The following is a 14,362-nucleotide window of genomic DNA, read 5'->3' on the forward strand; positions in this document are numbered from 1 at the left end:
GCAGACTCAGAGATTTCAGGGGCGCCCTGCCACTAAATATGGAGAGGCTACCAGAGAACCTAGTCAAGTAGAATTGAGAGATGGAAGGAGAGGAGAAAAGGAGGAAGGGGGGTAGGGGGGGAGGTCTAGGAGATGGAGAAGGAGAGGTATGCATTTGAAGCCAACTGTACTCCTTGGACTTACTGGTTACATGAGACAATAAATTCCTTTTTATAGTTACAGCCAAATATCCTGATCAACAAAAATTAAGCCCAAATTAATTGAATTTTTTGATAGGTATAATTAAAAAATCAAACTAAATACTCTAATGCACAACCAAAGCTTAAAATAAACATATGGTGAATCACTCAATATAGCAAAAATCTACTTTGTAACTTCTTAATCATCACTTTAGCTACTTTTCTCTGAACGATCTCTCTTCTGTGGAGAGCTAGTGAGGAAATGGATGTATGCTGGGCAGAGTGAAAGGGTGCTGTCTTGACTTTCGCATTTCTTATTTTTGAGATACGGCACTTTTCCCTTTATGGTAACAATTTTGTTTTGTGTCCCTGATGACTTCCATGCCTACCCTTAATCAGGCTTACTCTAGTCCTATCCATGCTGGTTTTGGTACTTAAGCATAAGTACTTCATTACACCTTCTCCTTTTAAACCTCATCTAGGTTTACGTTTTGAATTCTCTCATGTTTTCTGAAGCATCAGTAAATCCACTCAGTTGGAATTGTATACAGCCTGAAAACACAGCCCTTCCATTTTCCAAACCATTGAACGTGATAGTTGGAACCCATGTGGGTCCAGAATCCTCCTGGAAGCCCATAGTGCATTACTCTCAGGCACCCTGAGGGAAGGTGAAACCCTGAACCCGTGCACATGAAGTGGGGAGCAAAGGCAGGCTGGGTTTCAGACCCCACTCACTGCCACATCTGAGCCCATTAATCTTCTTGGGCTATGTGCTCATGAGCTAGGGTCTAATTTGAGCCACTTGTTGGGCATATCATGTAAGATGAAGGCCAAATAATCAGGAAAACTGAGTAACAGCCTAGTAAAAATGAAGAAAATATCAAAGGTAAATGAACCTGAATTTATGAAGGTATTATACTGTATTTAAAAGTTTTCGAGTTGGACAGAAATCAATTTTAATTCCAGCTTGGCTGCTTAGTAGGTCACCTCACTGAAATTCCATTAAAAAAATCTGCAAAATAATAATACCACATTTCATAGACTCTAGACTGCATCAGCTGTAAGATATAACCATCTTTATCACAGAGGTTTTTAAAATATAAAAATTCAAAATCAGAATATGAAAAAATAGCCAAGTGGGATGGTTAAATGTATCCTGAAGTGTTAAGACTGTAAAAACTGTGTATCTTAGAATATACGACATATGGTAATAATCCCTTATAGCTAATGGCTCTTCTCTGTGAGGATTAAATGAGATAACGTATGTCAACTCCTTGCCACAGCTCAGAGTCAGTATTTAATAAATGGTGGAGGCTGTTGCTGAAGCTGGTGACCAACAGTAACAAAAGAATATACTTGACTCAGGTCTTCATAATCTAGCAAAACTACCTGGCTGCTGTTTTTCCCCTACTCCAGGATAAGATACTAGAGGCCAACATGCACCAGTGGGTCTAGAAGTAAATCTCAGAGGAATATTAAAGTACAGAAAATGCACAAAACTGAAAAGTAGCAATATTTATTATGCTGATGGAAGACCCAATCTGATTTTCCCAAATCCTAAATGTACGAGAGAAACATTTTAAAAAAGAGTACCATTCACATGGTGGGTAGGGATCCTTCTCTGAATTTGGAGTGGGAGAAAGAAAACTTTCAAAAAGTTTTGCTAGCTTTTCTAGTGTTTGTCTTTTCTCTCGACCCCTCACTATCAGTTATTGCTATGACATTTCCTGTGGTTTGTGAGCCGATCATGGACTGGCTCACTAGTGAACACCCTTCTGTGCAGCATCTGGTGACGTTAGTTTTCATTTAGGCCTAGATGGGTCTACGGAGGATGAAGACATGCCAAGAGGTGTCAGTCAAACCCTTTCACCTGCCTCCAAAGCAGCTGGTTCCTGGACTGGTCTAGGAATGGGACTTATGCCGGAAAACAGCCATTTATTCATCCTTTGTTGCCAAAGACAATGCCGCCAGTGGTAGAAAGAACTCTGATGTAGAAACACTGATGCCAGAATTCTAATGAGTGAAAAATGGCCTGGTTTTTGCCACTACCTCCAAAGCAGTCTATTTCTTTTCCTCCAATTTGGCCTCAATAGCATTTCCAGAGATAGGTAAATGGAATCAGGTGTATATGAACATGTTCAAAACATAGCTCACATGATGAAAAGCTCTTGTGTGCAGAACAGGTAAACACAATGAAAACTACTCTCCTATGGAAACAAATATCCTATTATTTTTTTATTCTTCCATTCCTGATATAAGCTTGTTTCAACATCAGGGTTGACCTAAATAATATACACAGAAGGACAAAAAAGGAGTTTGTGGCAAGAGTTTACCTAGTTTGGTGAGGCTTGTTATAAGAAAAGCAAATAACACAGAAGTTTCAGATTTACTGATGATGCCATGTAAATATAGATATCACGTGGATGCTGCTGAATTTATAGCCTTCAGGGGTTTTTGAGAATGAAACTCAAGTGGCAGCTCTAGATCATAATGCCAGAGAAAAGCCAAATTACTGGAGAAGACAGTGGTGACCTAAACTGTAACCACGTGGGGCGTGGGCTGGCTGATCTCACAGCTCACAGACGCAGCTTTCGTTTCCGCCCTGCAGGCCCATTAGGCGTACACTCCACCTCCCCTCACTCTGCCCAGGGGCCAGAGGCAGCTGTGGCACAGTCTGGGAGTGAACCTGAGCCATCATCCCATGCACATAATAATACATCCGCGCCGGGGTCCCACCTCCTGAACCCCGAGATTCACTAAAGGACTCATTGGGAACAGAAAATGTCACTTGATCTAATTTCTCCCTGGGAAGAAATTAACGACTTATGACTTAGTACTGCCATAAATCTCCTGAAAACAGTTCCTTCAAGGTTACCTTAGAAATTTTAAATACACGTGTAAATTCTACCTTATACCTCCTTACTCTTAACATTGTGCCTGAGATGCAGTGATGGTGGGTTTGTTCAGTAACGGGATTCTGTCTCAGTGACCCACTTACCTGGGCCTCCTTAGATCAAGGGCACATTTGAAAGACGAGTGGCTAGAACACAAGTGTCAGTCTGCTATTTGCATAAAATGAAGAGTGACATTGGCTTTGTTAGTACCACTCAACTAGCTACTTTCTTGTTAGCAGTGAATGCTAGAATCTCAACGTTGCTAGTCTCCAGAAAAAAACAAAGGTCTGCTTGCCCAGGGCTTCTGCTAGCATATCTGCAGTTACAGGCGTCCCTTGTGGGAGCTCAATCACAGCCTCACAGCCTCGGCCCCCACCTGCACAGCTGCAGGGCAGCCTCCCACTTGCCTAATCTCAAGAATGGGGCAAACTGGATCCATCAACACATGTTTTTGCACCAAAATTATGGAGAATCCAGAATTGTTTGTGACAACAATCCAAGGTACTCAGAGTGAGAAGCTAAGTATGTTAGCATAGGTCATTGGTGCCTTCCATCAGTCGCCTGTTTCATTAGTGTTGGAACAGTTTTATTTTGGTTTAGAGTTAAATATTTTCCAAGAGCAAGACCTTATACTACTTTTTTTTTTGTGTGTGTGTGGAGAAGCTATTTATTTATTTGAGAAGCAATTTATAAAAGGTCTTTCCCTCTTATCTCTCCAGGAATGAAAACAGACCACCGGGTCCTTTGAGTCAGATAATGCTGACCAGTCGGTTGATCTGCTGAAGCCTGCTTCCTTCCCCTGCTCCCGGCTACCTGCCAGGTTGGTGGGTCAGCACTACCCTGCTGCAGGGTGTCTGCTTTCCTGCCCCAAACAACTTCCTATTGCTGTAGGTCACTGATCCTGGATTGGACTAACTATGAATATTATCTCCAGAAAAATGCACACACTTCTAACCTCCAATTTTTTTCATGCAGCTTTAGGAGCTTGGGTTTAGGCCAAGAAAGGAGTTTTGCATAGGGTTTTAAGAAACCAACTATATTAAAGAAGTTATCAAAAATTTAAAACTTTTGTTGATACAGAAATATCTATATGCTTTTATATAAATGCATTAAACAATCAGAACTGATGGATGATGAGTCCAGTAACTATTGTAATTCTGAAGTACTGATGAGTGTAAAAGATATTTTACAATGTCTGCCAACTGTGCTGTGAAATGAAAATGTCTATGATTCCCACTGGTGTCAGGAGCTGCGAGCTCTGCTGTGGGCTGCTGCCTACATTCATTACTGAAGCAGTGCTAAACTGCAGTTAGTTAGAGGTTAGTGAAAGAGAAGCGCATTTTCCCCCACCCAAGATCCTGGACTTCAGGTTAAGAATCTCTAAGAGTCTAGAGATTCTCGGCCTGGTGTTGGGCATGGCCATTCCCATTCAGGCCAATGAAAAGAACATAGAGCCACTATTTTCTCAATGGAAACAACCAGAGGTTATCACAATTTTCAATATTCTGGAGAAAACACCAAAAGGGACATTCAGAGTAGCTTTTGTCTCATCCTCATTGATGAAGGGAGGAAGATAGGGACAAGAAGGACTTGGAGACTCAGCTGTGAGCAGGTTGGTAATTTCTGCCTTCCCCACTGCAGTGGCAATGGCTCAAGAGATCCCTTCTGTGAGGCTGCGCTGGGTTGGGAGATGGAGCTTCATGTGTCTTCTAGCTTGAAATGAAAGACACACTTTCCTCAAGCTTTAACAAAGACCTGTGGCATACTTCCATTACTCTGCCTCTGGCTTTACCCTCACCTTTTTCAGGATGCTCACCTAAGTGGGGAACCCTGTTCAGCAGCCTGCATCCTGGGCAGGCACACTGGCTCATTTTTTGCTTCCTCCCATTGGCTTACTGAGTGGCACTGAAAAATGAGCACCTGTGCCAAAATGCTAAGTATAAGCTTTGGGAGGTGTAAAAGTGTTTCATAGCACTTGAAAAAATGAATTTTCAGTGTAATCCTGTGGTTCTGACCAGCTGAGCTATTGCTGAAAGACACCAGGGGAAAGCTAAACTTTCTCATTGGGATGCTAGAGCTCAGGCCTGCATGGGGATGAAAGTTCAAGTTCTAGACAAAAGAAAATGCTTTTCCTGATGGATGAGGGGAGGATGACAAACTGCCAAGGAAAGGCACTCTCAAAGCGCTTCCTTGGCAGGGCACTTTTGAAGCTAGGCTCCAGGGCTTTTTGGAGGCACATCCTGACCTTATTTTCACCAGGAAAATGGTCCGTGAGAGAGGATCATGGAAGATCGTCTGCTTACCAATTTTACTTCTTGCTTCATTTATACTTTCTCCCAGGGCCTTTGCTTCAGAAAATCTGGAAAAAATAAAAAAATAAATGAGACTTTAATTTTTCCCTTCATTCTATATTATGTTTTAAAAAATGATAGATTTCTGAGAGGTCTCTAAAATATTATAAAACCTTATTAAGAGACATAAAAGAAAATCCAAATAAATAAAATATGCTAGGCTTAAAATAGAAATAAGTTTTGTATTAATCACTGGTATTGTGAAATTTTACTTCTCTACCCAGCATTGAATTTTCCTTCTCATCTTCACTAACTTATGATTTTCAACTTCTAGAATAAAGCATGGCTGTAAGCTCTCTGTACTACGTGTGCTCTATAGCATCAGGATCTTATAGTTACAGCCAAAGACTATGTACTTAATGTAACTTAAATAATTTTTTTCTCTGATTATAAAGTCCTACCTATAACAGAGGACAGCAAACTATGGGTGGTCATCAGACAAATCCAGCTCACCACGTGTTTCTGTAAAGGAAGCCATGTTGGAACACAGCCATGCCACATTTACAGTGTCTGTGGCTGCCTTCCTGCTATGATGGCAGAGCTGATGGTAGTGCTGAGTAGATTCTATGCAGGCTGCATGGCCTGCAAAGCTGAAAACGTTTGCTCTCTGGCCCTTTACAGAAAAAGCTTGCTGGCTCCTGTTATGGCTGCTGTTAACCACATTTTGAAAATATAAAAACATAAAAAACTAATTCTAATAATCTCCCATCCAGAAATAAGCACATTTTGAGATCTTCCCAGTCTTTTTCCTAGCCATTTTTTAGTAGAGTTAAGATCATGCCATATATATGGTTTTGTGCTTTTTTTTTTTTACTTAGCATTTTGACGTAAGTCTTTCCCCATGTCTTTAGAAACTTTTCCATTATCTTTGATGCCTGTCTACTAGTGCACCACATGGTTGTGCTGATATTTGCTTAATTATTCCTCTGCATTTTCCAACAAATACTGATGAGACACCATGGAGAGCTGCAGAAGCAGTGTAGGTTAAGGCCTATATAAAAACATGCAGTCTAGGACCTTACAAAATGTTAGTTGCTTTCCTATATTCTCTTTTCTGCCATGAAAGTTAAAATGCCACTGAAAATCTATGGAACAAATACATAATGTATGGCTATGGCAAATCCTTGTGCTACCAGGGTGACACTGGCCATGCCATTAGAGTGACTGGGGTGGGGCTTCATGTACAAGGTAGGACTGACCTGGGTTTAATGGTGCATAGAATTTTTTAGAAAATTTTATTTTGGAAATTTACAAATATACATAAAATAGAATAACAGAATGAATCTTCACATACCCACCATCATGTCATTAACTGTCATCACTTGGCCAATTTGATTTTAATTATCTCCTCTCTCCCCATCCTCTCCCCACCTCTCAATCTTTCTGGACCCCAGTAAGACCCAGCTATATTGTTTCATCCATAATTGCTTTAGTTGCATATGTTTTTGTTAGAGGAAGTGAAGAGAGGAGGGCATTCCAGGCAGGGGAACAACATAAGTAAAGGCCAGAGCGCCATGGCTGCTCTGTGCTTGATGAAAAGAAGTGTGAATTATGTCACTGCTATTTTCTGAATCTGTCTCCTTGGCCTGGACTACAGACGGGGGAAGTTTCCAGGGAAGGGGACTAAATTTTCCCTCAATGTTAGGTTTCTTGGGACTCCACCCCTGGCTTCTTCATTAAGGGTATTCAGACTCATCATGATGCATGTCCTCTGTTCAGCTAGGGCCTGTCTGCTCCCAGAGAGGAGTGCAGTTTATTTTTTTTAAAAAAGATTTATTTATTCTTAGAGAGAGGGGAAGGGAAAGAGAAAGAGAGGGAGAGAAACATCAATGTGTGGTTGCCTCTCACATACCTCCACCTGGGGACTTGGCTTGCAACACAGGTATGTGCCCTGACTGGGAATCGAACCAGCGACTCTTTGGTTCGCAGGTCAGCACTCAATTCACACCAGCCAGGGCCCAAGGAGTGCAGTTCTTTTTGATGCCATTCAGACTGAGTTTGGTTCAGCAAACATTTCTCTTACGTGAAGATCACTGTGTTGGGCTCTGTGGGCTTGCACTGGCTTTGTCTGCTGGGCAGCCGTCATCTGGGCTTTGGTCCACGTCACCCAGAAGATGAGAACTATCTTCATGTTTAGTTTCTGCCAAGTAGGGGTACTGGAACTGATTGACAGCCACCCTGTCCATGTCTAGTACCTAGGATTTCACAGGATTTGATAGTCCTTCATTGCTCAGTCGATGATCCCTTTTCCTGCCAGATCTGTAGAGTGTGGAAGCTTTAGAATAACAAAAATGCAAGAGCAAGGCTGCAAAGCTGCGGAAATTCATGTCAGCGCTGGAAGAAAGCTGAGTGGAGATAGAAAAGGGGGAGGCTGCCAGCAGAAACGGCAGCCTCCACAGCAGCACTGCTCAGAGAAGCCCTGGCAGGCCGGGGACGAGGCCCCCAGTGCCCATACCACCACCACAGCAGCGCGGTGGCCCACGTTCCGCAAAGAGCTGCCCAAGACTGGCAGACACGGTGGCAGACCCTGTGAGCTTCCAGTTTCTTCTCTGCAGTCCAGTGCCAAGCTAAAAAGGACTTACCCACTGAGATGTGGCTGAGGGCTGTCCTGTCTCTGTGAGACCATTTCCCCTTTACTCCATGGCTGTCGCCATCGAGGCCACCCCACCCACATGTGTTCCTGACCCCTGGCTGTCCAGACAAACTTTTAAAAACACAAATATTATTGTTCTATTTCATCTCATTTCTGCCTTAAGATGGCTACTGTCTCATCACCTGTTGAGAAGTTCCTTCCCGGACTCTCAAGAAGCCTGTGGCTGCATTGTCCTACTTCTAGAAAGATACAGATGCTCAAGCAGTTTCCTTGACTGCTAAGATTTCCCAGAGTCAACGTCAAATTGTCATTCTGAAGCAAAACAGTGTTTTTAAGTATCATTTTTGAGGCCAGCACGATTTTGATAACTGAGGGGTGGCTGAGAACATTCTAATCTAATCTCTGCTCTCAGAGTTCAGGAGACAGGTGTAAATGCAAAAAACAAGAGGAAAAATAATAAAGTTTAAAACTGAAGTCTAATAGGAACCAGATAACTCCTATTTGTCATGGGTGTTATTTCCAGATGGTGCCATGAAATTTGTTGGGTTTAGAGTCTATGTGTGAAGGATGCAGCTGAGTAAAGGGGTGCTTTCCTTGGTCTAGTTCAGTTATCAAGGACTTCTTTCCAACTGCAGTTAATCTCCCTGTTTTTTCTTCTTTTGTTACTTAATGGCACTCTGTGAGTGAGGGATTCAGTTTGTATGAAAGATCTGCCACAAAGAGCTAGCTGTGTGGTGCTAGTCACATGGGGTTTCCAGTTTCTCTCTCTTCACACTATTATATCCTGTGAGAATGAGCCATACCCGAAAATGCAGTGATTTTCAATCACAATTGTCTTGGACTGAAAAATCGTCTCTAACTCAGCCAAAGGCAAACATCTTATTAATGTGCCAATGTCTCTGTTGTCACAGGCAGCCTTTCCCCAGACTGGAGGCCAGAGCTGGGAGAGGCTAGAAATCCCCTGTGAGGGCGGTAAAGGGTGCAGGTAAGAAGGGGAAGGAAAGAAACCCTTTTATTAAGTAACAGATGTGTGAGCCACCTATTGTCCCCTCCTGTAACTCCAGATCAACTCTTACACTCTTAGGGAGCTGGGGCCATCAGAAGGGATCCTTATATTTGGGTTTAGAACTTAATTACCATGGGCTAGAGAGGCTGAACTGGTCCAAGTCTCAGGTGTGGGGGAAATCAGTCCTGAGTCCCTCTTTCATGGACTTTGCCAACATGAAGTCAAAACACTAGAACTGTTGAGTGACAGAGTTATTTGATATGTGAAATAGGGTTAAAATGGCAAGTCAGGCCATTAGGTTCTTGTTGTTGAGGACTATTACAAAGGTGAGACTAGGTAGTCAATAGAGTTAGGAAACATTAATTTAATGACAACCCGAGTAAACCCCATGGTGCATATCTGTCCCTGTGATGCTCCTGTTCACTGGAGAGAATGGGAACAAATGTGTGGAGGGAATCAGAGTTATGGCGGACAAGTTCCTAAAGTAAGGGTGGCAAGGAGGTCACCCCTATAAGCATCTGTGGGACCTCATTTTGATGTCTGCTGCAGTGACACTGGTTCACAGTTATATGTTTTCATATAAAAACATTTCATTTAGTCCTCTGCCTTAAGCAGTTGTGAGCATGTCATATCTAATAATTAAATACATTCCATGAATGCAAATAAAAGTTCCCACCCTGAGAAAGGGATACATCCTAGCTTAAACTCCCCAGTACCAAATATTCCTTTAATGATCATTTATTACAGTAACTTTAAACAGATGTGACATTTTTTAAAAATGTGGGCAGGTCTCCCAACTTTTCATTTGATTTAAAAAGACTGATTTACTGCTGGGAAAACCTCTTTCCAGAGGAAAGCTTTGTGTGAGTTTCATTAATTCCCTTGCTCAATGGCCTTGGGGAAGATGGGACCACCAGCATTACCAGTCCATCCTGTGTGATTTAGATGTGTTCAAGCCCAAAAGCAATTTGTCACATTGACTGTGAGCACTCTACTGTACTAGAGTTTAGCGAGCTCTGAAGCGGGAGGTTTCGAAAGACTACAACGTTGTCATCTTTGCCACCCGCCCCCCTCCACTGGAAACAGACCTAATTGGACCAAGGGTGCAAACCAGGACCAGGAACACAGGCCAATTCTAGAATAAGAACGATGAAGTAGCATGTCTTCCTAAGCCAGTGGTTCTTAAGCTTGAGTATGCAAGAGAGTCACTTGGTAACTGGTTTAACCTGCGGAGGCTTTGAGATCCTACCTCAGAGGTTTTGGATCTCAAGGTCTTTGGACACTGTCTAGGCAGAGGTTTTCAAACCTGGTTGCATGTTAGAGCCTTTGAACAAAGGGATGCTCAGGCTCTATCTAACTGAGTTAGACTATCTGGGGAGGCAGGCCAAGGTGTTGAAAGTTTTTACAAGCTCCGCGGGGCCAGGGTTATAAGGCACTGGTGTGAGCAATGATGCCTCAGGCAGGGACACAGCTAAGGACTCTTTGGAAGTCGTTACTGGATAAAGCAACTGTCGTCTGCTTGACATGCTTATCTTCAGACAAACAAGTTATTCTGCTTCAACATGTCCAACTGACTATACTAATAATACTCAGCCTACAGCATGGAAAAGCTGTGGACGGTTTGTGAAACCCCTGATCCATATGCCAAAATGTGCATAGATGTCCATGTGTCCATCTTTCTAGGGCAAGCACTCTCAGCCTTCACCAGCTTCACTTCATTTTCCAATCCCACTCCTTGTTTTATTCATTTATTTATTTATTCATTCATTCATATCCCAGAGTCTCAGTCCCGTTCTGCTCCCCCACAGAGGTAACAATTCTTATGGTTAAAGTATGCTAAAGTTTATCTTTTTGTTTGACTATTTTTGTTTTGTGTGCATATATTTATAACTTACATAAATTGTATGTTCTTAGGACTATTCTTGGTGACCCGTGTACATTAGCCCATTGCTCCCGCCGGCTGCATCTGACCCCATGGAAATTCTCCCCAGTGTTTCACCTCCCCACTGCCCCAGGATGGACACCCAGAAGCTTTTCAACTCTCTTCAACCACAAACAGAGCTGCTGTGGGCATCTTCATATATGTCTCCTTTGGAACTATGAGAACTTCTTGGGAGATACACCCGCAAGTGGAATTGCTGGGTCACCGGGGTGCATATACTTCATTGGACTAAGAAGGCTACTCTCTGCTCCAGATGGCTGCTCCTGGTTACACTCCTATCACCTTCACTGAGTTCTTGTTAGTCTAAGACCCCACCAACCTCTCCACCAAGTATAAAAGCAGTTGGTTAATGGTGTAAGCTGGGCCCTCACAGCTGATTGCTGTTCCTTTCGGTTTTCCCAGTCGCCTTCTTGCCTGCTCCCCATGGCAGCTGCACTAACCCTTCATCACCATCCGCACACAGAAAGTAGAAGCCGCCTTTACTTTTCTCCTTCCGCTTGTCAATGCACCTGTGTCAGCCGCATCTCACTTTGTTGTTCTACTCAGGCCTCCTTCCAGGCGCGGCGGCCTGGACCGTGATTCCCCCTGACCGACTCCCGGAAGCCTGGCTGCAGCAGCCATTCCCTTGCTTCTCTCTCCATCTCTGGCTTGTCCTGGGTTTGCTTCTCTGACCTACAGTCTTAGCTGAGTCTCTAAAACAGAATTCCCCTCTCCCTAAGCTACCTCCCTTTTTCTTCACAGATGTTTTGACCTATCACAAACACTGTACACATTGTTAGCTCTCCTTCTCTGTTTGCTCAGTTTCTTCTGACTTGCTTCGTCACTCCTGACACTCCAATCCCTGGTCTTCTAGGTGCCAACTCCACGTGTGCTTCCAGCTTTGCCTGCTGGTCTCTTGGTAGCATCTGCCACCACTGACAACATGCTGCTTCTTGGAGCAGTCTCCCTTCTTGGCTGTCGGAATAGTATTTTCTCCTGGTTTCCCTCTTCTTCTCTCTCTGCTTCTTCTCAGGCCCTGCTGTGGCCTCCTCTTCCTCTCCCTGTCCTTCATAGCTTCCCCTTATTGTTTTCCTGAGAGAGCTCATTCACTTTTCATGTGTCCTTAAATTGTCATTTACAAGCATATGATTCTCAACCCTGAATCTTATTTTAATTCAACAAATAGTGTTTGAAAATTTACTGTGTGCCAAGATCCAGAGTCATATGTGACATAAGAGTTCACAGCCTAGACTCTCTTCCAAGCTCTAGACTCATACATATGGGAGTCATTCTGTTTGCTACAGTATGAGGATATGTATCTAATTCATGGGTTATCTGAAACAAGGAATACATTTATTCTGAAGGGCTCAGAACACAGCCTTTCTCCACAACCTGTCAGCAGATGCTGCTGCCTTGCTCTGCTTCTGGCCTGGATAACGACCCCCAGGGCTTGTGGGTCACAAGACATGCATGTTTGCACTCTCTGTGACTGAGTTCTGCAGGACCACCCTCCAGGATGGTGGAGTTCCACAGATATTTTTTCCTGCCTTTGAAACAGTAAGATATTGAATGTACAATGTGAGATCTGTATAGAAAGTTAGTGCTTCCAGTCACAGCCCCTGACGTCCCTTCCCTGGCAGTACAAAGATGGTGACACATACCTCAAAGGGAATGGTACTGGGCTGGATGTAATTCACTGTGAAACTGAGCACGTGTGCCTTCCCTTGAGGAGTTGGGTTGGGCAGTTTAGAGAGCACAGAAGCAAGTCTCCTCTTGCTGGCCTGGCTAAGCCTTGGAGGGCCAGCGGCTCCCTGAAGCAGCCTTACCTCTGTTTCAGAATCTGTTTGTTGTCTTCGACAGTAACACTGTCAGCGTGGTCTCTCTTGAAGATTTCAAAAGCCTCCTGGCATCCTAATGACATTTCTTCTCTCATCCCTGTTGGAGACACAGGGAAATGGTCTCAGTCACAGCATCAGGATCCCATTAATTTCATTGTCACTTTAGTCAGACTGAAAAGCCAGCCTTGGCTCTGGGGGGCCCACAGCAGAGAGGCTCCAACCAGACAGGTAGCCCCAGGCTCTTCCAGCTGGCTGCCAACCCGAGAGGAGGCCCTCCCAGTGACAGGGACACTGCTGCACCCTGTGGGGCGGTGCTGGCGCATCCATGTGACATGTGGGGGGTGGTTTGGAATGTTTGTTCAAAGGAAATGAAAACCAGAGTGCCAAGCCCTCGATCGCCAGGAAAATCTGCAAATGCACTTTCTGCCATCATTCAGTGCCATATTTCTCCCTGTTTTCCTGTTATGCCCCATTTTGGTTTTCTGTTAAATTTTACCCTGAATTTCCAGGCATTTAGTTAGAGAAAGTATAGTTCAGGCTGAAAAATTTAAAATCTAGAAAATTCTGCTCTTTGTCTCCATATAACAAGCTATCCTTGTTTCCCGAGGCTAATGAGGGACTTCCAGTCTTACTCAGGACTTAGCTTCTCAGTTGCAAGACCCATGAGCAGACAGAGGTGGAGGTCCCTAGTTCGTGTTCAACTTCAACATCCTGTATCACGATTGTCACTGCAGACTAACCTTCCCTGCTGGGTCTTGATCAGGGGCCAATGTCTGAAACCAAGAGCAGAAGGGTTAGGGCCCTTGGAGAATGCAGGTGACATTCCTGCATCAAGGCTCTCTTCCTCATGCCTCTCAGCATGAGGGTCAATGCAGGTGTGTGCCAGGGGCTCCCTAGGTGAGAGTTGAATTCACAGCTGGAATTTGGATGAATCTACAATCATTTTTACACCTCTGCCCTTAGTTCCTTTGTCCATGTTTCCTTTATCCATTTAACTCTACTCACCTTTCCAGCCCGGGCTGAGTGTTACCATCTCTATGAAGCTTTCCCTGAGGCCCAGACGAAACAAACCCTTCCTTCTCGATGCATCTGTTGATGCCTCTTTAACATGCACAGCCCATAGACACTGTCACTTCACATGACAACCCTTCCTGGTGAAACACAAGTTTCTCTGGGGGTGGAGAGAATATTTTTTGGTGAATTCTTGGTGCCTTGTTTTATGACTGGCATTTAGAATGTACTCAACATGTCTGTTAAATGAGTCAGGCCCAGAATGAACTGGGAATGAGGATGAGTCTCATTCTTATTGCCACAGGAACATGGTCCAGGGCTACAGGGGTTTACTCTGAGGCCTAGGGTACCAGAGATGCATCTATATGGGCCACACATCACACTTTTTTGCTTGGAAAAAACCCACTGAGTCCTATCACCCAGCCTCAGTGCGAGGAACTGGACTAGCTCATCCGACACCAATTTAGTGGTTATTGTTAAAAATAGCACCATGAAGAATGTCTGAATGGTGAGGTGCACAAAGATGCCCCACCCTTTTCCATCAGAAGCAAATGGGCACAGCTCAGCTC

The 14,362-nt window shown here is 43.8% G+C and overlaps 1 protein-coding gene across 1 annotated transcript in view; it reads right to left on the reverse strand.

Annotated features, from left to right (window-relative positions):
* LOC150006965 (kinesin-like protein KIF6) overlaps window positions 1-12,877 on the reverse strand; it is a 90,091-nt gene extending 77,214 nt beyond the window's left edge. Inside the window, exons 1-2 of the mRNA XM_090280794.1 lie at window positions 12,771-12,877; window positions 5,377-5,432 (exon numbers count right to left, since the gene is read on the reverse strand). Coding sequence (XP_090136920.1) covers window positions 5,377-5,432; window positions 12,771-12,877 — 163 coding nt within the window. The remainder of the gene's footprint in view (window positions 1-5,376; window positions 5,433-12,770) is intronic.
* Between the last annotated feature and the right edge of the window lie 1,485 nt (window positions 12,878-14,362).

The sequence above is a fragment of the Furipterus horrens genome, unplaced genomic scaffold (genome assembly GCF_987537825.1).
Source record: "Furipterus horrens unplaced genomic scaffold, mFurHor1.1.pri manual_scaffold_6, whole genome shotgun sequence".
Lineage (NCBI taxonomy): Eukaryota > Metazoa > Chordata > Mammalia > Chiroptera > Furipteridae > Furipterus > Furipterus horrens.